Source organism: Opisthocomus hoazin, chromosome 1 (genome assembly GCF_030867145.1).
Source record: "Opisthocomus hoazin isolate bOpiHoa1 chromosome 1, bOpiHoa1.hap1, whole genome shotgun sequence".
Classification (NCBI taxonomy): domain Eukaryota; kingdom Metazoa; phylum Chordata; class Aves; order Opisthocomiformes; family Opisthocomidae; genus Opisthocomus; species Opisthocomus hoazin.
This window is the reverse complement of record NC_134414.1, coordinates 117,819,854-117,845,215: the sequence shown is the minus strand read 5'-3', so window position 1 is coordinate 117,845,215 and position 25,362 is coordinate 117,819,854. Positions and strand designations below refer to the sequence as shown.

General features: G+C 38.9%; 1 protein-coding gene across 15 annotated transcripts in view; it reads right to left on the bottom strand.

Annotated features, from left to right (window-relative positions):
* Positions 1–678: 678 nt before the first annotated feature.
* ROBO2 (roundabout guidance receptor 2) overlaps positions 679–25,362 on the bottom strand; it is a 1,133,103-nt gene continuing 1,108,419 nt past the window's right edge. For 4 of the 15 annotated variants that reach the window (XM_075433863.1, XM_075433895.1, XM_075433868.1 and 1 more), the window contains 5 exons: positions 20,606–20,788; positions 16,188–16,358; positions 10,112–10,375; positions 5,488–5,688; positions 679–3,540 (listed from right to left, as the gene is read on the bottom strand). In XM_075433863.1, coding sequence (XP_075289978.1) covers positions 3,539–3,540; positions 5,488–5,688; positions 10,112–10,375; positions 16,188–16,358; positions 20,606–20,788 — 821 coding nt within the window. In that variant the 3' untranslated portion in view covers positions 679–3,538. The remainder of the gene's footprint in view (positions 3,541–5,487; positions 5,689–10,111; positions 10,376–16,187; positions 16,359–20,605; positions 20,789–25,362) is intronic. The other 11 variants (XM_075433903.1, XM_075433929.1, XM_075433911.1 and 8 more) reach the window with 4 other exon arrangements.

Here is a 25,362-nt window from a genome sequence, read left to right as displayed (position 1 = left end):
CTCTAAATGTTTACTGACTTGGATAAGGACTTGAGAAATAATAAACAACAAAAAAGAAATGTGTATTATTTGCATCACTGACATGGCTGCCCATACAGCAATACACCACTGAAGCACATGTAACAATTTACTATTTGGTCCTTCAGTCCTCCAGTATTTAAAATTGAGCATATAGTCAATGCAGAGATTGAGAAAAATTGACCTAGCATCTATCTATACTTTCTGGGGATATTCTGTACTGGGTTGGCAGTAGCTCCACCAGCACCAAACCCCACGTCCAAGGGTTCAGACCCACTGAACACAGGTTTTACACATCCATTACTTTACGGGCTTTAAGCAAAGTAAAGCTGTGCACTTGCAGTCCTTACTGTATGTTGAGATAGTGCATCTACAAAAGGAGGATGTATCACTAGAATAGCTGTATCAGTGTAATTACATTGGTACAACTATTCCCAATATGGACTGGACCTTAAACAGAAATCCCTATGACAGGCTATCTTTACCACTGGCCTGTTTATAAGACAGCTGTTAGCTTAGTTCAAAAATCAGCGTATAAAATGTTCCTTGTTACTGTAAGTGGACAGTGATGATCATAGCTCAGTCTATGTTATTATTGCCTGATTTTCCCAGTTTGGGTTTTCACATATTGACTCCTTAGTCAAGGTCTTTTAACATAGATTTGAAATGTGAATATGTTTTATTTTTTCCCCAGTAAATATACAATACACACTTCAACAGTACTATAACCAACTTTTTATGCCAATTAAACTTTGCTGCACTAACAATACCAATGAAACACATTAAGAGGTCATACCTTTTTTGTGAACAAACTGTAGCCAATAAACAGTTTTTTAAAAAACAAATTAAAAAACAATTCTAAGTGCTGCCACAACATCCCTTTTCTTTAAACACATTATTCACAATAAATGTTTTCAATTTTTTAAAAAAAAGAAGAATACTTCTTTTAAAATAGTAAATTAAATGGCATTTTAGAAAATATGTACTGTGGTTCATTGGAAATACACTGTATAGAAAAGAGAGAGAGAGAAAAAAAATAAGAGACATCACCTGTAAGATAATGGAGACACTTTGCGATACACAACAACACCTTATGTAATATTGTAAGCAAATTATTAATGAACAAAAATGTACAGAAGCAGATGGATAAGTTAGTGAATATCATGGTACTGCACAGCTTTAATACTGACACACATTTACTTTCCAGTGGAAGAGATAAAACACGTATTTGAAAGTAATTGGGATGATTTTATCAACATCTAATGATACTGAATTTTGAATAAAATGTAGTGAGTAAGGTGTTCCACCAAAGCTCAGCACAAGCTTTCGAATTAAATGGAAAAAAAATCTACCGGTGACTCAGTTAAAACATTTTGCAGAGAATTAAATTTGAATAGTACCCTGAATAGTCTTCTCTTCATAACATAATACCAAAATAAAAAACATACATATGTAAATATGACGTCTTCTTTATCTTGCTCGAACATTTTTTCACATTTTTAAGAAATGGTTTTAACCATAATGGTTTAACAAGCAGGCAAATTACATATGTTCATTGGTCACATATTTAAATAAATGCATACATTTTTTTTTCTCAACTTTTTTGGTTTGTAACCTGCTAAATAACAGTCTTGACCTTAAGGAAGTTAACTAGCTTTTTTTTTTTTTTTAATATTCAGTAGTGCTGAGTTATAGTTGATAGCTGTAGTGTTTTATCTTATCATGGAACAAGTTAATGAAATGAAAAGCAACACATATTTAGCATTGTAAATCACTTTTCTAAAATTCTGCCATTACTAAAAGTGTTCTTAATACTGGTGAGCTCCAAGGCAATATATAAAACAACATAGACTGGTTATACAAAAAGGGTATTCAGATGGAAACTTGTGTTTATGGTCAGATAACTAACAGAAAAAAGCTGTAGGGTGGAGTATTTAAATTAAGCATTAAAAATTAGTGGGCTATCCACTCACAATATTCTAAGAAAAGTTGGACAATTTATTCATTGAGATTTGAGAGGTACAGAAGATTTGGACAAAGCCATGAAAACTAATGAAGAGACAGGATGCTGTCATTAATGTCCACTTACAGAGTTTGATTTATTCAGAAAGTGTATAAACTTGCGTTATTTCCTCATCATAATAAGGTTTGAAGCCACTCACTAAAACATGGGTCAAATATTTTCTTTGCTTATATCCAACTTTTTTGATGTATTGTATTGCCAGAAATGTACTTAATGCAAACCGAAAATAATTTGACCGTTGCTTTCCTTCCAAACACTAAACATTTTACTACAAATTTAGTGGATCCAGCTTCAGCTCTCGCTGACTGCAGGTAACAGAACTCAAAGGTTTGTTTAGACTGCATCAGAACAGCTAATGTCATGAATTTCAGTGGTGCAGCTCTATCCTCTATTGTACTATACACGTATTGGAAAGATGAAGTAAGATACTCCAACATTTCATTTTTTTGGAAGCAGCCTGAATATATCTTGATAATAAATGGCATCCTTAACTACTTACTAGGTATTCCTTGAGTTTATATTGTTTGTTTCACTTGGGAAATCTCTGTCTTATATTTTGAGTTGGAGAAATTAATGGTAATAATTCTTTTAAAACTGCAATATAAAAACAGCTTTAGTGAAACACCTTAAGTTCTTTTGTTTGTAGCAAGGTTTGTTTTTCTTCCTCTTTACTTAGTGGCATGGGATGGCTAAAAACAGATACTAAGGGCATCATTCTAGTGAAAGGGTCCAGGCCATCTCATGCTACCTTTAATTTTCTTATTCACTCTTTAATCTCACACTTCCGACTTATGACCCCTTCTTAAATAGGAAGAGCAACTACGTTGCTTGCTTTTAAAAGATTTAAATCTGTCTCTAACGTCTTCACTGACATCAGTTTTGCCTGTCACTTTCTCATTTCTACACCCCAATGGAAAACCACCTAACATACTCCTTTACATCCAGCATTATCCAAAGTAGCTTACAGTACGTAAACCTTCTTCACACATTCAGTCTCTTTTTTTCTTCATGTCATGAGGAGTAGAGTTTTGTGCTTATCACCAAATAAAATTGCAGTGCAAACTTTAAACATAAAAGTTACACAATTAAAAGTTAATATATGGCACCACAGCCTATTAATTCACATATAGTACAACAGACCAATAAAAACAGACATGAATATGAACATAGCTAAAAAGAAGGTGAGCTTGCATAGCAATGCAACAAAAGAAATTATATACAGAAGGAAATCCTTTTCATCCTGGAGGGTGATTTTTTTTCTTTCTTTTTTATATACTCCTGACAAGGAATAGATTAAGGTGGATGGTGTATTAAAGAGAAGAACACAAGTAAAGTATCTGTGGGATATGTGTGGCTGTGTGTCTTTACATTGCATTTACAGTTCTTTTAATAGTACATAAATAAAGAAAATGTTCATTGCACTGTTTAGTGTCATCACTTCCATGAGTTCAGACCTGATGGTCCATCAGAGCAGCTTGCAATGTGTCTTCTCAACTACTCTATAGAGAGAAACAAAGAGAGAGAAAGAGGTTACAATAAGGAGAAAAAACACAAAACAAAGCCTACGGCAATATTACTGCAGCACAGGATGAATACTCAGTAGGTTGGGAGAAGAGAGTTAATTGTTTCTAAGATAAACAGTGATTGATGCTAAAATTCAGCACTAGAATGTACCCTCAGCAAGTTTGCTGATGACACCAAACTGGGAGGTGTGGTAGACACACCGGAAGGCTGTGCTGCCATTCAGCGTGACCTGGATAGGCTGGAAAGTTGGGCAGAGAGGAACCTGATGAGGTTTAACAAGGGCAAATGCAGGGTCCTGCACCTGGGGAGGAACAAACCCATGCATCAGTACAGGCTTGGGGCGGAGCTGCTGGAGAGCAGCTCTGCGGAGAGGGACCTGGGTGTCCTGGTGGATGACAGGTTAACCATGAGCCAGCAGTGTGCCCTGGATGCCAAGAAGACCAATGGGATCCTGGGGTGCATTAGGAGGAGTGTGGCCAGCAGGTCGAGGGAGGTTCTCCTTCCCCTCTACACTGCCCTAGTGAGGCCTCATCTGGAGTACTCTGTCCAGTTCTCGGCTCCCCAGTTCAAGAAAGATGAAGAGCTACTGGAGAGAGTCCAGAGGAGGGCTACAAAGATGGTGAGGGGACTGGAACATCTCCCCTACGAGGAGAGGCTGAGGGAGCTGGGCTTGTTCAGCCTGAAGAAGAGAAGGCTGCGAGGGGACCTAATTTATGCTTACAAATATCTGAAGGGTGGGTGTCAGGAGGATGGGGCCAAACTCTTTTCAGTGGTGCCCAGTGACAGGACAAGGGGCAATGGGCACAAACTGAGGCACAGGAAGTTCCGTCTGAACATGAGGAAGAACTTCTTCCCTCTGAGGGTGACGGAGCACTGGAACAGGCTGCCCAGAGAGGTTGTGGAGTCTCTTTCTCTGGAGATATTCAAGACCCGCCTGGACAAGGTCCTGTGCAGCCTGCTTTGGGTGACCCTGCTTCGGCAGGAGAGTTGGACTAGATGACCCACAGAGGTCCCTTCCAACCCCTACTGTTCTGTGATTCTGTGATTCTGCATCTGATTCTGTGATTCTGTATCTGAGATAGCACATTTCAGGGTTTGTGGATCACCATTAGCTCTCTTGCAAGCTACTGGGCAGTAACTGTTGGTAGGTACTGAGGGTCTGACTGCAGCAGAAAACAGGAGGCAGACATGCCAACAGCCACGTTGCTGTTACTAGTACACAGATCAGTATGCCTGAGCTAGCTGCAATGTTCGTGTACTACTTCCAACAATAAAGACAAACCTTTTGGCTGCTAGTACTAACCATCACATACACAGCATTAACATGGTTTTATACAAGGTTTAACAGTTATTGAGTGATAATAGAAAAAGGTTTGGAAAATAATTCCCCTGGCCTGGGAAGCTGAGGAAAGAGCTCGGATGTACAACCGAAAAACTGCGCTACGTAATTGGAAAACAATGACCTCTGTCTAAGGTCAAAAAGAGCAGGGCACTGCTCAACAAGCAACTTAAAGTTAAGGAGGAGGCGTCCCAAGCTTGCCATCATGCCCAACAAATTCAGCACCCTTTTCCAATCACTCCTCCGAAAAAAACTGTCAGTGGTATTTCCAAGACAAGCACACTACAATATGCCAAAAAATTCTAAATCGCTAGAAATTCTTTTCAATCTTCCCAGTGTTCCCGTTGTCACTAGCATTACACTCTAAAGCATGTACTATGTAGATAACCTTGGCATGGCTAACACAGTTTCTAACTGGTCCAAACCAAAGAACAGAACAGGAAAAATACCTCAGAAAGCACAACAATCTGGGTAAAATTTGATCTGATTATCACACTCAAATTCCTCCTCTCTTCGCAACAGATTTATAATTTATTCTTTTCGTCTATTTGAGACTTTGAATTGTAGCTAGAGATAAACTTACATAATTCACCAGTAAACTGTCCTTGACTGTTTGATCCCACATAGCCTACATCAAGAAGGTCACTGGCATTGCGTTGGTGACCTCCTCGCAAGACTTCACCTTTTCTAGGTCCGGTCGATCCTTTAGAAGAAGCTGTTCCTGAAGAGCTGTGGCCTCCAGGGGACGGGAAGTTGGGTTTACTGTATGGGACGAGTGCCTCTTCTGGAAAAGCGAAACAAAACAAGACAAAATAAATACCAAATGGATTCCTATGAATAGGAATAAACAAGCAATTCTTGTACAGACATCATAATCACTCCTGCTCTCAGATACCTGTCCTTTGTCTTGCTTCATAGCATGGCAATTTTACCTAGGAAAATACACAGCTCGGTGTTGTATCGCACAAAGAAACCAGCATGACTTTAATCTTGCTTTCATGTAAACTTGTAATTTAGTTTGTATTAATTATAAAAAGTCTAGTTTCATTATGAAGTAATAGATCATGAATCATAGATACTTCAATAAAAAGAGATGCACATACAATTTCCAAAACAATGCAGCTATGATTAGATTTTTGCTTCAAGCCTACATGAATGTGCTTTTTCCTTCTCTTTAGCTTAAATTATGGTAACATTACCTCAATCAATTTAGATAAAGAACTACAATATCAGCTAATTCAATTAGCTTCCAGCAGCTCAGTAATTTCTAACGATTCAAAGTACACTGGAGATTTTTTAAACTGGTTGTGAATTACATTGGAAAATAATATATTATACACAATATTAGTAGTTGTAATATCTGCAATGAGTAAATCTTCCTGCAGCTTGTTTCATTTTCCATAATGAGCAAAAGCCTTACTTTTGCTCACTTGGCCTCTTCCTGTGTGAAGACCTGCAACGATGAACCGCTTGTGAGAGCAGGATTAATACCAATAAAGCATAGGACTGTATGTCTTCATATAGCATGAAGTAAAACAAGACATCACAGCTGATTAGAGTTTCCAGGAGGTATTGTTGTAATAATCCTAACCCAAGAAGCAAAACAGCAGCACTAATTTAACACTGAAACAGAAGTACTATTTCATTTCTTTATGGTGTATGATCCACTTTTGCTGTCTCAAAAGCTGAAGAAAGAGAGCTTGCTCAATAGGGTTTGCTTCAAGAAAGTATATGAGTGTATATGCTTAAACAGGGGAATTACCCCTTCTCAAATCAGTGGGATATCTCCTGCTTGAATCTTACATTTTTTAATGTGAATCAGGGTTGAAAGAGTTTTTTTTAATTTTGCTTTTCCTGTTGTCTCAACTCTTAAACAATCTTTTGAGGAGAAATAGACTTTCTTTGACAGAGAGCAGGAACAAAGAAGGAAAAGTAGGTGAGGATGTCTGGAAAGAAAGAAGAGATAAAAATGCTTTTATTCAGAATCTTGAAGCCTTTGCAAAGGCTGCAGAAAAGGCACAATTAACTTCAGGAAATGCTAAATGAGAACAAATTTGTGGAAGAAATCCAGGATTTCATTCTTTGAGCCTACTGCCACAAGTGAGTAGGCACGGGAATTCCCTGTGTGATCTGCTATTGAACAGAGCCCGTTTGTAAGGTAAATCTGTTGCAGCAGAACGCAGGCAGCTGTCTTCCTTCTCTGCCAAAGTATCTCCCTCTGGCCCTGCCCAAGGGACCAGAATATTTGCGCTGCAGGACGTTTTGTGCTATGACCGCTTGCTGTCCTTGCTGAAATATAAAGAAATGCTTAAAATGCCCTGTAAAACAGCATTTAACAGCCGTAGCCTCCTAGATTATGTTACCTGTTCTTTGTATATCAAGTCCTAACAATAAAATCAGATGCAAACCTGGTTTCCAAAGGCTGGCTAAAATATGGAACAGCTTGCATTAAGGCAGCAATAAAGCAAGAAGCATAAATCAGTTTAGCAGAAAGCTGGATACATTTTTAAAGGATGGAAAGAAAAGTCACTAGCATTGCAAAAGAGTTTGAAGATGACATCTATGGTCATTTGATTTGTTTTTCTAGTTTGTGGACTCAGGATAAGGCCTCCTTCTGGTTCAATGAAATACTGAGAAAAAACGACCATGAATAAATATAAAGTGCATTATCATTATAGAGCATATGGTGTGTTAAATTATCTGTTGTGCCCTCAGAAATAAATGCAATCCATAAAATAAGCAATTGTAACATAAAATAAAGACTAAGTTTTTCATAACATTGTAGCACATGAAAGGTAGTTTTCTCAAGTCCTTAAAATGGCTGACATTTATTAAACACTCAAAACAGTGCCCCGTGCCCCAGGCTTGCAAAGAACATGGGGAGGCTTTGCCAATGCCTTTGACTTTAAAATACTGAGCCTTTAATTTGAAGATACAATTCTCGTCCCTGCAAAATCAGGATATATGTGCGTGATGATGTTTCTATACCCCATAAGATAATCAAAAGGTTTTTAATATTATCAAAACTATTGTAACTTCATCGAACACTACTTTCTTTCAAGGGGTACCTGAGAATGTCATATGTGATGTGCTCTAACTGCGGCTCCACAATAGAAGCCATTGGCAGGAGCTCAATGATCCTGTTTATACTGAGAGCAATCAATGGAAACACTGTTCCCAGAATTAGGTATTTTTATTCTATTCAACTTCAAACCAAAGATCTTGCTTCAAAATTTCACTCACAGCTTGGTAACGTCTGAATGAAGGCCCCCTAAGCAGCAAAACAGCTATTTTCTGGAAGCTGATAGATAATAATAACTCCTTTCAGAAACATATTGAAAAGTGGGACCAAATAGATTAAAGCCCTAAAATTTGCTAATATAATTAAGGATCACACAAAAGAGTAGCCTTTTTTAAACCTGCTAGAGAAAAGAATACAGAGCAAGAAGGCTGTGTTGCAAGAAGTTGGGTTGAGAAGACAGACAGACAGATATGAAGCTCTGGCCCACCTTGTGCAAAAAGTTTATGAACCCCTCCCACCAGGATAAAACCATAACATCACCTAGAGGAATCCTTTGTCATGCATAAAGGCTGTGCAATTGCTCTGGTCATCCTGAATTTGACAAGAACAAGATACCGGTACTCACTCCAGCCCTAAATTCAATGCTCATGTAGGGCACTGGAAGTGTCAAGATCAAGTGTTTTTTATATAAGGACAGATAAATGCAAGTCCTGCAGGATGCAAATTTTACAACTGTATATCCTCTGTATCACAGAATAACTGACAACTTCTATTTGTACACTTTTGAAGCAGAGGAAAAGGAGGGGAGTTCCTGCTAACCAGGTCAGAGAAGTATCCTTAACAATAATTTACAAAGAATTGAGATGTATAAAGTATATTCGGGCTATTTTCTATGTACTTGTACATCTTGTACATGGTAATTAAAAGTGCCATTTCACCAAGTAGCATGAATTTCACACGCTATTCTTAAACTGCGACTTCACATCATCATTTCACAACACAAACAACCACTCACTTGTTTATGCAGCTGAAAGATTCGGGGGTTTAAACGGCACCATTGTTGTTAGATTTTAAAATATGGATTGCATTTAAAATATTCACATTTTACATATGGGTACCAATACTTCCTAGGAGGACTTTACTTAGTAAATCCTGTCCCCATAATAGGTTTGCCTGCATACTACTATATTTTTTAGTATGTCATTGATATTAGTGTGCTAGATTAACAAGATGCATTAATAGTAGAATGAAGTCAAGAAAAATATGGATAATATGAGTACCTCTAGTACCTCTGTGGGAGCTACATGCATACTTGAAGCAACGGTGTAGCCCTACAGAAAGCTCCACATACAGTACAATTTTTTTTTTTTTAATCTTCTTAATTGTCCTCTTGTATCACTCTAATCAGCTCTGGGATAACATGGGATTAGTGGGTTAAAGAAAATACCCTAGCAAGGAGACCTGAAACAGCAGCTTTTACTTGAGGTCAGGCTGAGAGAAGGAATCTGCAAATATTATAGATCTACAACTCCAGCTCAGCATTGCCTCCTGCGCACAATTTTAGACTTGAAATCCATTTAGGAGATAAAATCAGCACTCGGCAATGAGCAGGTCCTGTATAAAGGTGAAAATCTGCTCTGTCTTCTTGCTGGGCCTAAGAGATGACAGTTTGTTTGTCATATCCTTGAAGATGGAGAAGACAGTGTTTTAAATACAGCTGGAATGAACATTAGTAGCTCAGAAGCATCAGCCTTCTTGCAGACATGCAAAAACAACTGCTGCCAATTTAGAAGCAGGTTGAAAGAACTAGAAAATATGTCCCTATACATATAAATGAATACATCTAACAGAAAACACCCTAAAAACCTGTTCCTCCTTCCCTGCCTGCCTGAAACTGTTCCTGTTTTTTCCACTGCTATGCTTGACCACATTATTAACTGCCAAAACACTGTAAAGAATGCACCGAGTTAGGTGCTACTGAGATTTGATTGTTGCAGGAGGGAGAATACGTGGATCACAAGCTCTCATTTCACTTTGTCCTTTCGCATTTTCCGGCCTGAACCTCACCAGCGCTGGCACAGCGGGGCGAGAGGTGATCCTAGACTCCTGCCAGATACAGAAACCCTCAGCTGAGAAGTGTCAAGGAACCGTCTGCGTTGCCTCGGCTGGTGCAGCACACACACACCTGATCCGAAGGCTTGTTTGTGTTGGGCTTTCCTGAAATCCTCTTGGCGGTCTGTAGAGCTTATCCACTCCTGGGTTTGCCGCTGCCACTCTAGTGACGTCCTAGCTTGCCGGTCCAGGGAGCTCTTTGTTTCATCTATGTTCGGTGGTGCGTGCTGCCTCTCAAGAGAGCTTCCTTTTCTCTCTGCCGAGCCTCCGCGCTGGCCAGGGACTATTTGCTGTCTTAAACCCTGACCAGGGGGCGGGTCGGGTGGTGGTGGAAGATCTAAAAAATGTGAATAAGATTTAGATGAACTAATATTTCAATTGAAACAGAAGGTCTATTTGATGCTGAAAAGACAAGTCCCTTGCAAATGACACGACTCATTTCATTTGCTGATTTTAAAAGGAGGAAATTTCATGTTAATCAGAAATGTGTTTTAACTTCCGCTTGATTTTTATTCTGGTTACTGTGTTGCTAGCTGTTTCCGACTTCCATAAAAATCAATGGACCCTGAGCCCTGACTTACATTACTAAGCGTGGGATTTATTTCCTGTGGGGTACACTCCAGCTGGCTCTTTCAGTATCAGCAAGCAATTAAGCAAAGCTATGAAAAACTGATATGTACCACTTGACAATTTCCCCCATATTGGGGCTTGTTACATCACCTCCATTTTTGGGGATTTAAACTTGATGTTTATACTTAAAATCTAAATATACAACTTTATCAAAATGAATAAAATTCAAAAAAAAATTTTGGGAATAATAACTCACAAAACATACTGTCATTGAAAAGGCATCAACACATCTGTGAGAAATGCATGTTTAATGGAACCACCAAACAGCGAATGGGCATTATTTTCAAGTAATGAAAAAGTAATGAAAAAAAAGTACTATTTCAAAAGTTCAGCCAAGAGCTAGAGTCTTCGCAGACTAGAGGATGGCCACTCTTCAGTTTAGCAGTCCTGCAAATACAACCATTCAAAATATAATTTCAGCTGAACACTGAAAGACACTTGCTTGGTCTCTAACAACTCCTGTCCTTCTCAAGTTTGTCACTTGGACTACTAAGATGCTTGTAGAATTGAAGATCAAGCTTGTAATCACTTTTGTGGAAGCACTACACATTTTGTTCATCAGTCCTTGACCCAAGGTAGTTATAGAATCTGGGTAATTATAATTCTAAATGTAAGATTTTCATGCAGACTATATGATAGACTTACAATAGTCCAGAAAGCCTCAGATTATTTAAGAAAAAAAAAAAGGTCAGAAGAGGGAAGCACTTTTAGTATTGTAATGAAAACTCTTCCATACTGACTACCCATTTTGTATGTAGAACAGATGTCGAAAATTCTGGTTTTGGGCAATGCATAGCCCAAATAAATCTGTACAGCCCCACCAACTTCTCTAAACCTATGTTAGTTTACACAAGATAAGGGTTTGTCCTGCTTTCTAGTCTTTTCTATCTTACAGTGTTGTGAAGGTTTATCAAGGAATTGAACAGGACTCAATAACAGGCATGGAAAAGCAAACTTCTGCTTTACCTGCAGGAAAGTCTGATGTTTATAACTCTAGTGAAACTGAGATTCATTTCCTAAATTGGTGAGGAGGCCTTTGGAAGGAATTTATTTCAAAGTCTGTAAACAGGCTTTATATAATGCTACACAGACTTTTTTTCATGTTCTTGCTGTTAGAGGTGACATTTATACCTTATATATGGGACAGAAATGCTTCCAAAGTAGCTGAGGTGTCAACACTGTCTCTTACAGATAAATGAGGACTTGTGGGTTATTTGTGTCTACAAAGGAAAGAAGTTGTATCTGATGTTGCTTCTGTACCTTTGTTCACAGCTGGAGTGCTATATCCCAGATTAAGGTATCTATCTTTGGGCTAGAACAGCCTTATAATAATCTGTCAGTGAGCTTGGTGTATGCTTTATGTTCAGCACTAATTTATTTCAGAAATTTTTAGTTATGAATATAGATGTGACCTTCCATGACAATGACTATACTTGAGTTACTGTAGGTGGAAGCGGGAGGGTATGGGAGCTTGCCAATGTTAAAATTGCTTTATAGTGCTGGCTTCCAAACCGGCATTTCTTATAATTGATTTTATTGCGATCATAACCAGCTAATGTACAGAACCACAACACTGGCATCTGCTTATGCAATCTGAAATAGAGATTATTGAAGTTGTGATTTATAAGCACTTTATGGAGATGCATTGAACCCAATAAACACAGTCATAACATGACATCTGACAGTGTAATTTTCCAAGATAAAATATTTACCATTCAATATAAACAAATTTTTAAATTAGTATCACAGTAAAAAAAAAATAAGGTAAAACTACTGCAGTATTAAACTTCTTAATATATAGTACCCTTCTTCAGAAATTGCTGTCTAATAGTTGTTATTAGATACTGAGAAGGAAAGAAGGTTTATACTTAAACTGTACTGCATGTTCTAGAGCTAGCTGCAACTCCTTCACAGCTTCACACAGTTCTAGAAGAATTACAGGTAATATGGAATTAATGTCAGCTGGCTCTAGCCTGAGTACAGACTTACTGGACTGTGTTAGACATGTCTGAGAGGATCTGTAAGAACAGTTGCTAACTCTAGCCAATCATCTCCTGACTAAACCATTTGCTTTTTTATCTTCTTACTCAGGCTGATTGTCACAGTAACGCCTACTTTTCCTTTTAATAAATGAAGCTGAGAGCTTCATTTGGAAATGTGGCTTTTTATTTGCTCTACAACTTAAATCCTGTAGTGCAAATCTTCTACCTTAGGTAAATTACTAAATATGCTCTGTTATCCTGCCTGGGCATATATAAAGACCCTGTATATGTGGAGTCATGAGTTTCTTCCTACAGTGCCACAGAGAACAGTCTCTCCTCTCCTCTCCTCTCCTTGCTGTTGTCTCTGTGGTCTTTTAGGATGTTGAAGTTAAAAACCATGTTGTACAGCAAGACAAATATGAAGACTCAATCTAGAGTTAATCTGTAGAGGATTCTGACCTGCGACCGAAGAAAATGGAGAAGCAGGCTTTTAGGGGATTTGTGTGGATTGCTGTCAAAAGTAAGCATGAAGTTGTACCCTCATATGTTTACATAGCCTTGGATCTGTGTGCTATGCTTAAATATTACAGATTCTTAGATCTTTTGCGCTGTCCCACATGGTTACACTTAACAAGGAGGAAGTGCTCAGGATGTCTATGGGAAAGGGCAGAGAAAGGACATGGCTGAAGCTTTCTTGCTCAATGAAAATTTAAAATTATAGATATCCAGTATGTGATGAGACTTAAACACAGGATGCTAGGACTCATCCAGCTTGGGAATTTGAAGACAACTGAGAAACGAAGTATGTTCTAACATGACAAATGCAAAAAGAAGCAGTTGTAAGGGAATGGACAGGAGACATCTTAAAACCAGGAGAAAATGTTTGTTGATGCTTCCAACTGAAATCAGAACAGCCCAGGGCTGAATAGACTGGCCTGGATTAGGGCTCAGAATTGCTGGATCTATCCCAGGTTCTCCTGCTTGCTGTTTCTAATGGTAGCTTAAGCACAGGGGTATTGTCTCTCTTTTGTAAAGTTCATTGCAATATTCCACAAAAAACTTCCAGTTGCCATTTTAAATTTCTGTATACCAGAGGTTCCTAAATTCAGTTTGTTTACATACACTGAGGTGGCAGCAGCAATCTTTAGCTTCCTTAATGACAAATGTTCTTTTGCAAATTTAGCTATGAGTCAGACTTGCCGTTACACTTTAATGACTCATAATCAGTAAGAGTCAAAGTGGAAACACTGTACAATTTGTGTGTGTTTGTTCCTGTGGTATGAGAGGATGGGAAACGATCCCCTATTACTGCAGGACACTATACATTTTTGGAACATATAGTAAGCACTTTAGCTAGGATTATAACAGACAAATGTTAAGCTAACAGTGTCTAGAAGCTGTTATGGTTACTGCCTGTGTCTGAGAGGTGGATTGTTGGAGAAAACAGTATACCATTGGTATTCTGATTTAAATGTATGAAAGAAACTCCAATAAGATTAGTATTTTATAAAGAATAAATAAAAGACAATAGGAGATTCCTCTTTTTAAAAAAATCTTAAAATCTGATCTCTTTCTCTAATTTAAAACAATGCCAGATTTTATGCTGGAGTCACTCCCTGAGGAGTCACACTTCCATCTGTCTCATGACCTGAACTGAATTACCATTAATTTTCTGGTACCCACATTATTGTTAAAAATTTCTTTAGTATTAGTACTCAAAAGCAGAAGGGTTAAGGTCCCACCATACTGAGTGCACTACAAACTCACATGTACGCAAAATTAGTGGCCCTACAGGCTCATAATTCAGGGTGACAGGATATGCCACACAGAAGGGTTGACTTCACGTATACATAGAAAGAGTATTGCCAGCACTGCAAGCGAGACCCACAATTTCCAGTTACTATTCTCACAGACACACGTATTTAATGGATTTGTGTAGCAGGGAGGTCTCTGAATATGGCCAGCAGGGGAGGGCACTAACATTTAAACCAATTCAGATCCGTATGGGTGGAAACTAACCTACTTTAAGCTGTTCCACAAAATGATGTTGTAGTGAGGATGAGCCACAGAGCATGTGATGTAACAAAAACCCCTTTAGAGAAGACTTCCACTTCTGGAATCTGTTCTCCACCTTTGAGGTCTGATAAACAAGGAATCCGTCAGAGCATACTGCAAAATTGTATCTGTACACTTGATAACGTGACTGAGAGGAGAGCTCTGGTGGTTTTAGTGGCCACAGTCCACCATGCAAGCTGTTAATATATTTTATACATGCACCTACAGTAATAAATAGCACATTATAAATAAACCAAATTAAATTTCTTTATTACACTACTTGTCTGAAGAAGATAATGAAGGGAGTTGGACTTGATGATCCTTATGGGTCCCTTCCAACTCGAAATATAGTATGATTCTAAGATTCTCAAGTAATTTTTACTAGAATAAGGAGGATGTTTATACTAAAATCTAAAGTCAGATTTTTTATTTTTACACCTTACCCATACACTGTAATATTTGTCAAGGTATTTAAGATTAGGAGATGGACTCACTGGCATCACACACCCACTCCCATGTGCCAGTGAGGCAGGTGGGACACTCTAGCTCTCAGAATTGCCCTGTTTTGAATGCTGAAAGAGAGGTCAGCATGAGGAAAGTGATCACATCTCCATCTGCATGGCATTACGGATATCCTTAGAGGCTCCTTTAGTGCTATTTTTCCACTTCCATGCTTCTCCCCTTTGCCCATCTCAACACTTACAGGGGCCAGACTGCAAATCAGAAGAACAAGGAGGGGGCAGCCAGCTGGCCACCTTCCTATCCAGTCCTCCTCGAAGAGTAACAGGCAGCAATCATGTCTGTTGCTAAACTCAAGAGGGGGTAGCAAAGGTAATGGAAGACTAAGCTGATCTTAGTTATCAGAAGAGCAGTACAGACTTGCCTGAAATTTCCAGATGGAAAGCAGCGGTCAGAGAGAAGTGGAAATGTCAAAGAAAGAAACAAAGTCACTGAGGTCAGTGGATGTCAGGAATGAAGCAGCACGGACAAGATGTGAGGCAAGAATCATGAGAAAAGCGTGGCACATATTGCTGTAGCTGTTGGGTGGCTGTCAAAAACAGCACAAACCAAACAGAGCATTGTGGGACTGCCCCTACACTTGTCCTTAGGAATTCAAGGCACACTGTTACTGCTGGTGGCGGCTACTTTAATTTAATGTAAAATTACTCACAGATGATTTTTTAATGCCAACTCACGTGCAATGCAGTCATTTTGGGGTAAGATTTATACTGAGATCTGAGAAAACCCAAGAGATGCGAACATGTTCAGAGCTGAAATGAAGAAAGGCTCCTTGAAGACTCACTTAACCAAGCTCCACACTTCTAGCATTGCAATATTGCTCATGTGGCAACCTGTCAGCCCCACTTCATCAAACAAATAATTCACCATAACATATATTCCATGAAAGGTTGCTCTATTTTCTCCCACTCTGCACGCCTGCTTATTGCAGGTTATCATCAGGGACTTCACCACCACACTTACCGTCTGTTATTCCCTCCCTACGATGAGGCAAGGGGGGTTGGTCCAACCGTCCTCCCTTGTTTTTTTTAGTGGGCCTCGGCCTCTGACTCTGATTGACAGCTGCACTGGTGTTGCTGTCTGTAGAAAAAGGACTGCTTGGCCGAGGTCTTTGAGAAGAAGGATATGCTTTGCCTAAAAAAAAGAGATATCAGATGAAAAAAAGTTATTGCCTTGAAATGAGCTGTTCTATTAATGTCTGTTCTGAAACATTAAATCTGGTCTAATTCTCAGAGGCAAGCAAGCGTCCCCTTGAGGTAGTCACTGATGACAACTGCTTTAAGACACACCACAACAAGTGAAATGAGAAACTTGGCATTCTTTTGTCTTCAACTTTTATAATTAAAATCATTCCATCTGTTGTGATAAAACTAATGTATGCCATGTAACTCCTACCTGCTCTCTGTGCTGAACAGATGTGTCATAACAACTCCTCAGCCTTGAGCAGGGAAGGAAAATAGTTCTGCAATCCTATCAAATTTATCTCCTCCTGCCTTCCACCTTCATGTTTGCCGAGCCAGATTCTCATTTTAGGGGCTCCCATATGCACTGTATATCTGGAGTAACTCCAGTGAGATAAACACTGCTGATTTTGCAAGCTATGTAGCAGTGCAGGTCTGTGTACTTAAGGGTTCTCTTTTCTCAAGAAATAAAAGTGGGGGTGTACTTAAATGCTAAATTATCCTGTTGATTTTGAGTATTTTTGTATGTTAAAAAAATAATGTATTCTGACTGAATTTATTCCTCAGATTTTTATATATACAGAGAGACTAATCAAGGTACGTGATTTCTCTTAAAAAAATCTTTGATGCTGTTCTATGGAGCAGATTATTAAAAGCATTGCAGCAGGAACCGCAGTAGCACAGTTCATTTCCTACATTCACTTCCTCTTATTTTGATATTTTTGTTCATTTAACTTAACTAAGCTTACTGTTTTATAATAACTGATGAAAACTAAAGATCACCATCTTTTACTTTCTCATTTTCATCTGTACGTCATTCTTGCCAAGTACCTTGGGAATGTTAACGTTTTAATTTGTTTGAAGTGGTACTTAAAATTCTTCCTTGTTTTAATCCTGTCTGGAGTGGAAAATGTGCAAGTCAGTCAGAACTTCTGCTCTCTCGGTGCTACTGGAGGCCCCGATGGTGTAAGAGTTGATGGAAAGTGGCAAAACCGTTGTTTGTTATTTTTCTGGTCAACTAACCCCAAGATAGTAAGGAGGTTTTTTATTTTCTGGTTTACTTAGACCAGGGTCTACCCTGCTGTGAGTTATGTTTTCTAGTAAAACCTTTCAACGGATGCGCTTACTTCCAACATACCGTCACATATAACCTGATCTAGATAAGCCTAATCAGGAGTCATATGCTTCCGCTACAGTATTTGAAATATTCTCAGTGCAAAGGTGGCAAAGCAAAAAAAGTAGTCATAGTCTCTCTAACATGTTGTTTCACGTTAGTGTATCCATGTTAGAATAACATCTCAGTATTTGGCTTCAGAGATTTCCTGATTGTCTCAGGCTTGATCTTCTTCCTTCTGACTGCTGTGCACCCTAAGGAGGACACTGTTCTTAGGCAGGCTCGTGTCCCAGCTGCATGTCACTGCCAGTTATCGGAGGTCACCACGTTTCAACACCTTGTGTGGACATTCTCCAACTCTCCTCTACCAGAATAAGCCCAAATGAACTTAAACGGTATGAAAAATATGCCTTTGCTAACCTGGCTCATTTTAACTGAAATGGGTTACAGAACGCCCACCCAAGCAGCTAATTCTGGAGCTGAGAGAAAGCAGTAATAAGCATTTGGGGGAAGGCTGGAAACATTAACCTCTATAGCTGGCACAGCTGCAGCCAGACAAAGACAAGTGATCAAGCCCTTGTTTCATAGCTAAGGATAAAACAGCAGATGAACACAGACAAAATATTAAAATTTCATTTAAAAATAAAAAAAGACCACTAATGCAAAGAAATTCAGATATGAGCCTGAAATTCCATCCTAGCTCACAGCACATTGCACAGATGTTTTGCAAAAAATAAGCTCTGAAGTTGCAAGTGCAACTAGTGAGTGCAGGATGAAGATTCTTCACACTTATTCTCTTGACTAAAGAAATGTGATTATTCATTCAAAATGTTGGTTTGAAAAATAGACACCAAACATTCTTTCTTTCATCCCTTCATGAAAATGAGGGAAAATAAATAGCACTGACCTAAATCAGACATGGGGCAAACAGAAATGGTGTGCAGGCTCCCAAAATACATTTTTCCATCCACCTGGTAACTGATTACAGCATCTTGTATTTGTATGCAGCCTTTCCAGTAAGAACTGCTGAGCAGTGTCAGACTCTCTATAGTAGATTTAGTGTCTGTAAGTGGAGACTAGGATGAATCCACTAATCCTTGATTTAATTTCCTAGGGGTGTTAAAAAGGAAATCTATCTGAACTTCATGGCAAATCACATGAAGCCTTCTGGAAACTGGAATCAAAGTGTCTGGCAGGTGAGACACTTTGTGCCTGGATTTACCAGTGCCTCTTATGCTTGGCAATCAAACACACCCACATGAGGCTATCAAGTTGGACTTCTTTCATAACAGTGAGAATATTTCACAGCTGTTCTGAATTGGTGAAAATATCTGTCCAGACTGCAAAGGAGGAGAGTCAGGGCCTCCAGACTCCCTCCAGAGCAATGAACAGAAATAATACTGCTGCTTCTCCACTGCAAGACACGATTTTTCATGATGGGGCTTTGCTGTGATACAGCAGGTCCATAACAGGCGTGTCTGATGGATCCACGCTACCCTGGGAGGTCTCATACTGTAATGAAACTGCAATAAGCACTGGAGAGTTATTTCCATTTGCTGAGGTTTTTGTGAGGAAAAGAGGAGAGGGCTGTTGGTTTACATGTGGGGTTTATTTTACTTCTGTTTTGCCTGCTGGATCATTAAAAGAGTAAGAAGGTAATAAAGTCTCTACCACAACTGTTGGATACTTTGTTGTACCCTAAACTCTAATAGTCTGTTCGAGGAATTATATGCAAACACTCAGTTTAAGTGCCTTTGTGACCTAATTAAGCTAGGAAAATACACCTGACAAGAGGGCTCTCATCCTTTCCTTACACTTTCCATTTACACAGGTACAATAAGAAATTATATTTATTTAGTAGGGTCTATGTATTTGTGTGTCCTTTTACTTTTGTTATGTGCGTGTCTGTGATGGAAACTGTACTTCTACATGGCCCGATACAAGTGACATTAACTTTGGGTGAATCTTTGTTGGTGACACAGGACTCTGCCACTGATTTTATTCTTCATTCCTAACGTTCCTAAAAGGCAATGTTTGCCATGAAGTCATTGCACGCAGAAAGCCTGCGGTTTTCAGCCCTAACATCTCGAGACATTTCTCATAAATGCACATATTTTACTGAAGGATAGACTTCGTATCAGACTAATAGTAAAAAATTTTAAATGATAGGAACATTATGGGACTTGTGGGTAGGAATTGCCTGAGAAAGCATCACAAAAAATGACCCAAGTTCATACTTTCTTATTAGATTTGTGGATTTAAATGGTTATTTTTGCTATTTTGATAAGACTAAGAGAATGCAAATACATTTATTTTCCAGAATATTTAAAATTCATTTTTACTTATCTTTTATTTTTGCTAGAAATAAAACATATGGAGCTTTAAAAATATGAACCAAACTATGTTTACTTTTCATTAATTCATTTTAGAAGATTGGCTGTTTTCAAAAGCAATAGTTGCTTTACCTTTGTAACATTTAAATTGGCACATTCAGTTGGCATAATTAAAATTAAATTTTATTAAAACATACTAACTTATTGATTTCAGCATTTTTAAAATCAGCTCTTAATAAGGCTTTTAAACAGTTTGTCTTGTTAACAATAAAAGCATACCAATTCACCCCATGCTTAGAAAAACTTCACAGAAAAATACGCTTTTGCAAGAAGAGATGCAACAGAAGAGCAGGGATGGAGATAATAGTTTAAACATGATGTTCATCACCGGAAATCTGAATGGTTGTGAGGAGATTTTTGCAAAAAAAGAAATCATCAAAGACTGCATGGCAGAATTAGTGATCTCTTCACTGAAATATTAAATGGAGTATATGTCAGCAAATCTATAGCAGAGTCAGCACAGAGGGAAACTGCAGCAGAAGGAAGGTGCAGATTAAAAGCTTGTGTTATCCACTACTTCAAATCTTTAAAAATGAAACCTAATGCAAGGCTTCATTTAAAATATACTGATAAAAATATCTCCATCCACCTTATTCCATGCATGTTAGACAAGTGTGAGACGCAGGTTCACTGAAAAGAAGAATAGGCAGAGACACCGTTCATGCAAAAAGCATCAACTTTGAGTCTACAAACCTGTTCTTGTCAGGCTGGTTCCATCCAGCCTAAACCCAGCTTTATCTGCTGCTGCAACCAGTGCTTGTGCAAAACTGCCGTTGGTAAAGATCGAGTCATCTGAGGAGCTACCTACACTAGATCTATGACTAGAAAAGTTACGGTCCTCATCAGACGCAGAACCCCATCCATTTACCATTGAACCTAAAAACAAATGTAGGGGTCTAATGAGTTGTGCACATTTGATATTTGTTGATCATCTAAAGCTTAAAGACTCACTTAATTTGTCCTTTCTCAACAGGAAACCCAAAATTCATTTGACAGAATTTGGTACAAAAGAGCAGTATTCATCTCAAGCTTAAAGACCCACTTAATATGTCCTTTCACAACAGGAAACTCAAAGTTTTGGTATAAAAGAGCACTATCAAAGCGAAGTGGGATCTCATTCATAGCTTGCTCCGTGTTGCTTTGATCCTGTAAACAAAATGTGAAGACTCCATAATAAATTATTTTGAAAGTTAATGATGTTCCCTGGGATTGAAATGAATTATTTATTTTTTACTTGACTTATTATAAATCAGTATATAGTTTGATATTTGCAAAATGAAGTCTTAATTTAGGAGAGCACAGGTGTAAGTCTTGGTAGATATGGCTGAATTCAGACATAAGCTTCAAGAGCTATCCTGAACAAGAGTGGCATTATGTCTTCTTCTGAATCAAAACCTTAAAATAGATGAGCAATTTTAATGGCCTGAAGAAAGCTGACCTAAAGTAGTTCATTCTAGTGGATTAAAGTTACTTTTTTAAGAGGTTAGCAATAATTAAGATTGAAGAGCAGAGCAAATATATACTCAGATTTAATTCTAAGTCAGTTGCTAAGCCAGTGCTGGCCTCATGGTACCTTCTTCCTATGGATTACCACCACCGCAGGAGAGGAAAATGAGAATAATATCATAAAAATGCAGTCAGAAAACCAGATACCAGAAAAAGCAAATGAAAGAAATGTAGAAATCTTGACATAAATAAAACATGAAGAGCAAAATAGTGAAGGCAGGATTTATCTTATTTGCTGATTATTTGTATTTTCTTTTATTTTTTCCAATGCATGAAGGATCAATCAGCTACCCAACGTGGCTGTACAATATATTTTCAAAAGCTATCGCTCAGTTCAGATTTTATCCAAAGTACTGAAATTCTGTTTCTTTTGTGGCTTCAGATGGAGATGATGGTGTTCTGTACTTCTGAAAATCATGGGTGAATGTCACAGGGTAATTGTACCCTGTGCAGTGGAGCAGGAGGCAAAGCAAACAGCTTGCACCAAGTCCCTAGCTTTGCTCCAGGAACAGGGCAGCCATGATAATTAGTTACCACATCCAGCTGAGGTGCAGAGCTACCAGACTGCTTCTGGGACCTGAGCTGCTGCATGCCTTTGCATGGTGCTGTGTAGACATAGCATCTAGTTCTGAGACAGTATAAACACCTATCTTGAATGCGTGAAATCTGCTTCTTAAAAACAGTGGCATGCATATATTGAAAAAAAAAGCCTGGTAAATCCATGAGAATCTGCAGAGAACTGGTTTTAACAGATGTGAAGACACATGTGGAGAGATACATCACGGCCCTGACTTAACTATTCAGTTAGCACAGCTGAATTTATGCCAATGTACGTGAGAAGTGTAGCAGTGTAAGTCATGTTCTTCAAAGCTTTTTTTTATCCATGTCCAAGAAAGTATTACTGTGTTCAGAACTGTTAACTAGTAAAACAATAATTACTTGTTTATTAGTACTACCTTGATAGGCTAATTAACTAACAGTGGTGTCAAATATTATATCCTGCAAAAATAAGTTGTGAGTACAATTAATGAATACTGGAATTTAGTCAACAGCACACTGCACCACAAAGCCCAAGAACAATGGATTATTTTGTGATGCTGCAGTGCCCGAATCTTTCAATGTCAGCAAAGTGTCAGGCTATAATAACAAAAGTCCATGCACTCTTAAGATACAAGAACAGAAACTGAAGAGGTCTATGGAGGTCTGACAGGCAGAAAGCGCGTTAAGTGCAACAGAGAGCAACAGAGTTTGATTCTGCTTGCCAAGAGCACACATAAAATTGTTATTTTCCAAACAGACTTGACCTGATGCAGACAGATGTAAGGAAGCCTAGATAACAGCAAGGGAAGGCTAAAACTGAATTTCCTTTGAGAAGACAGTTTTTGAACTAGCAATCAAAGTGTGATAGGACATCAATAGAGAATGGAGAGTAAAAAGGCTTAGCAGTAGTTATTGGTAATGTATGAAAAGAGACGCTGCAGATAAAACACTGCATGAAGATGTAAGAAAATGAAATGCTATAGCTGAGGACATTTTCAAACAATCACTTATTGACATATTCTGCAAAACATGTAAGCACAAGCTGAAACATAAAAATATAACTATACCTACAGATATCAAAGAACGATACTCGGGTCCTAAAAATTTAACATGTATCTCGTTAGTTTCAGGGCCCGAGGGTTTAGTATGATACATTCTACTCTTTATAGAGAGACATATAAAAACATACACTGTACAGAATACGTATGGTTCTCAGCATCATAGGCACAAGACTACGGATGTTTCAAAGGAACTTTGGTTTGAATTTCCATTTGCTCACATTGCTCCGTCCTTTTGCTAACCAGTAACTCGGCTGTTACACAACATATAGTACACATGATAATCTGGATGGGACACTTTCAGGGTACATCTAGGAACAGCTGGTTTTTCTCATCTACTCTTTGAAAGACTGGACTGCAGTTCATCCAGTCCAAAAAAAAACCTCATGTTTTAAGTACAAAATGTACTAAAAATCTGCAAAAGCCCATAATGGTCTCTCCAATGTGCGTGCATACACTTACCATTCTACACACTTGCAGGCACGCGAGGTTTTCCTAAAAATAGCTAAATTTTAATTACCAGTAGAATTCTGTTTTCAGATGGCTATTTTTTCAGGCTAACCCTATAGGACAACCCTGTTCCTGAACCTCTCTGCATTCCCACGGACAGCAAGCCTTAGCAAGGCTAGGCATGGTGCACCCTGCCCATGGATCGCTTCCCCTTCCCCTCTCCTCCAGCAGCTCTGTTAGGAAGCACCGCCTGTCAGGCTGCAAGCTCAATTCTCGCAGGGACGTGAGCTTTACTGGGACATCATCACAGCTGACAACTAAAGCAAACAATGACCTCGCCTGGAGTCCTGCTCTGGAGCTCTCAGCACAGGAAAGACATGGACCTGTTGCAGTGGGTCCAGAGGAGGGCCACAAAAATGATCCGAGGGATGGAACACCTCTTCTGTGAGGAAAGGCTGAGAGAGGTGGGGCTGTTCAGCGTGGAGAAGAGAAGGCTCCAGGGGAGACCTGATTGTGGCCTTTCAGTACTTCAAGGGGGCATGTAAGAAAGATCGATAAAGACTATTTACCAAGGCCTGAAGCGACAGGACAAGGGGTAACGGTTTTAAACTGAAAGAGGGTAGGTTTAGATTCGACAGAAGGAAGAAATTTTTTAAAATGAGGGTTGTGAGGCACTGGAACAGGCTACCCAGAGAAGTTGTGCATGTCCCATCATTGAAAGTGTTCAAGGCCAGGCTGGATGGGGCTTTGAGTAACCTGTTCTACTGGAAGATGTCCCTGCTCATGGCAGGAAGTTTGGATTAGCTGACCTTTAAAGGTCCCTTCCAACTCAAACCATTCTATGATTCAATGGTTCTGTGATACTTCCGGTTGCCAGAAGCAGAGGCAAAACTCTTAATGACTGCTGCAATCACCAAGCTACCATAAGATATGTACAGTACTCAACTGTATTTGACCAGGTAGCTAAAGGTGAAACCTCTACATTATTTCTACTGGTTCCTGAGCTATTCAGTTTCCCTGCATAAACAATTTTTTCCCCACCAAAACTTGCAGCAGTAAAACTCCAAGTTGCTTTGCCCTCCAGAGGTGTGGACATTGCCCAGTGCGAGTGCTGGAGCCCAGCCGGGGCACCTCAGGCCACCACGCAGCTGTGTTAATGTAGCACACATGTTGGCTGCTTGATAAAAGACATCCACTGGCCCCTTGTTTTCCAGATCAGATGCACATTTATTTCTCTCTGAATAAAGGCAGAATAAGAGATGCTGACATCCCTTTCAGATCAGCTGTGCATTTTGAAATGGAATGAAAAGGGCTTTTAGTGTCTCCTTTATATGCAGGTCACTATGTGTTTTCCACGAGCACATTTGAGTATTCATGCTTTCTGGCAACTGTAAATTTACTCTTGCTGACAGTAGCAGTAAATGCTTTATGCAGAACAGTATCAACTCTCTGAAAAGTTGAACTCTGTTTTCTTGCTCCGTAAAATATCTCTTGGTGCTAGTGCAAACAGAAAGCATCTTTGCTCTCAGGGTAAGGTGAGCGGAACAGAGGCGCTCGCTTCTTGTAGCCTGCATGCTACTGCTCTTAGGGGCATTTTGCAGGCAAAAAAAAATGCTGTTTTTCTTTGTAAAGTGTACTCTTGCATTACTCTAAAAAAAAAAATCTAGCGCACTTAGAAGTGAAGTGAAAGAGAAGTAAAAGCTGTTCACAACAAACCTAACACTTTTGAAAATCACACTAGGTACTTCTCCGTACATACCAAACTCTATGTGCATGCTTAAAGTTAAAAAATTATGTCACTGGGACCTGTACATGTGTGCTTATGTGCCTTCCTTCACAAGAACATCAAGCACATGCTAATATTAAGCCCCTGTTCCTCTGCAGGAATTTTGATGG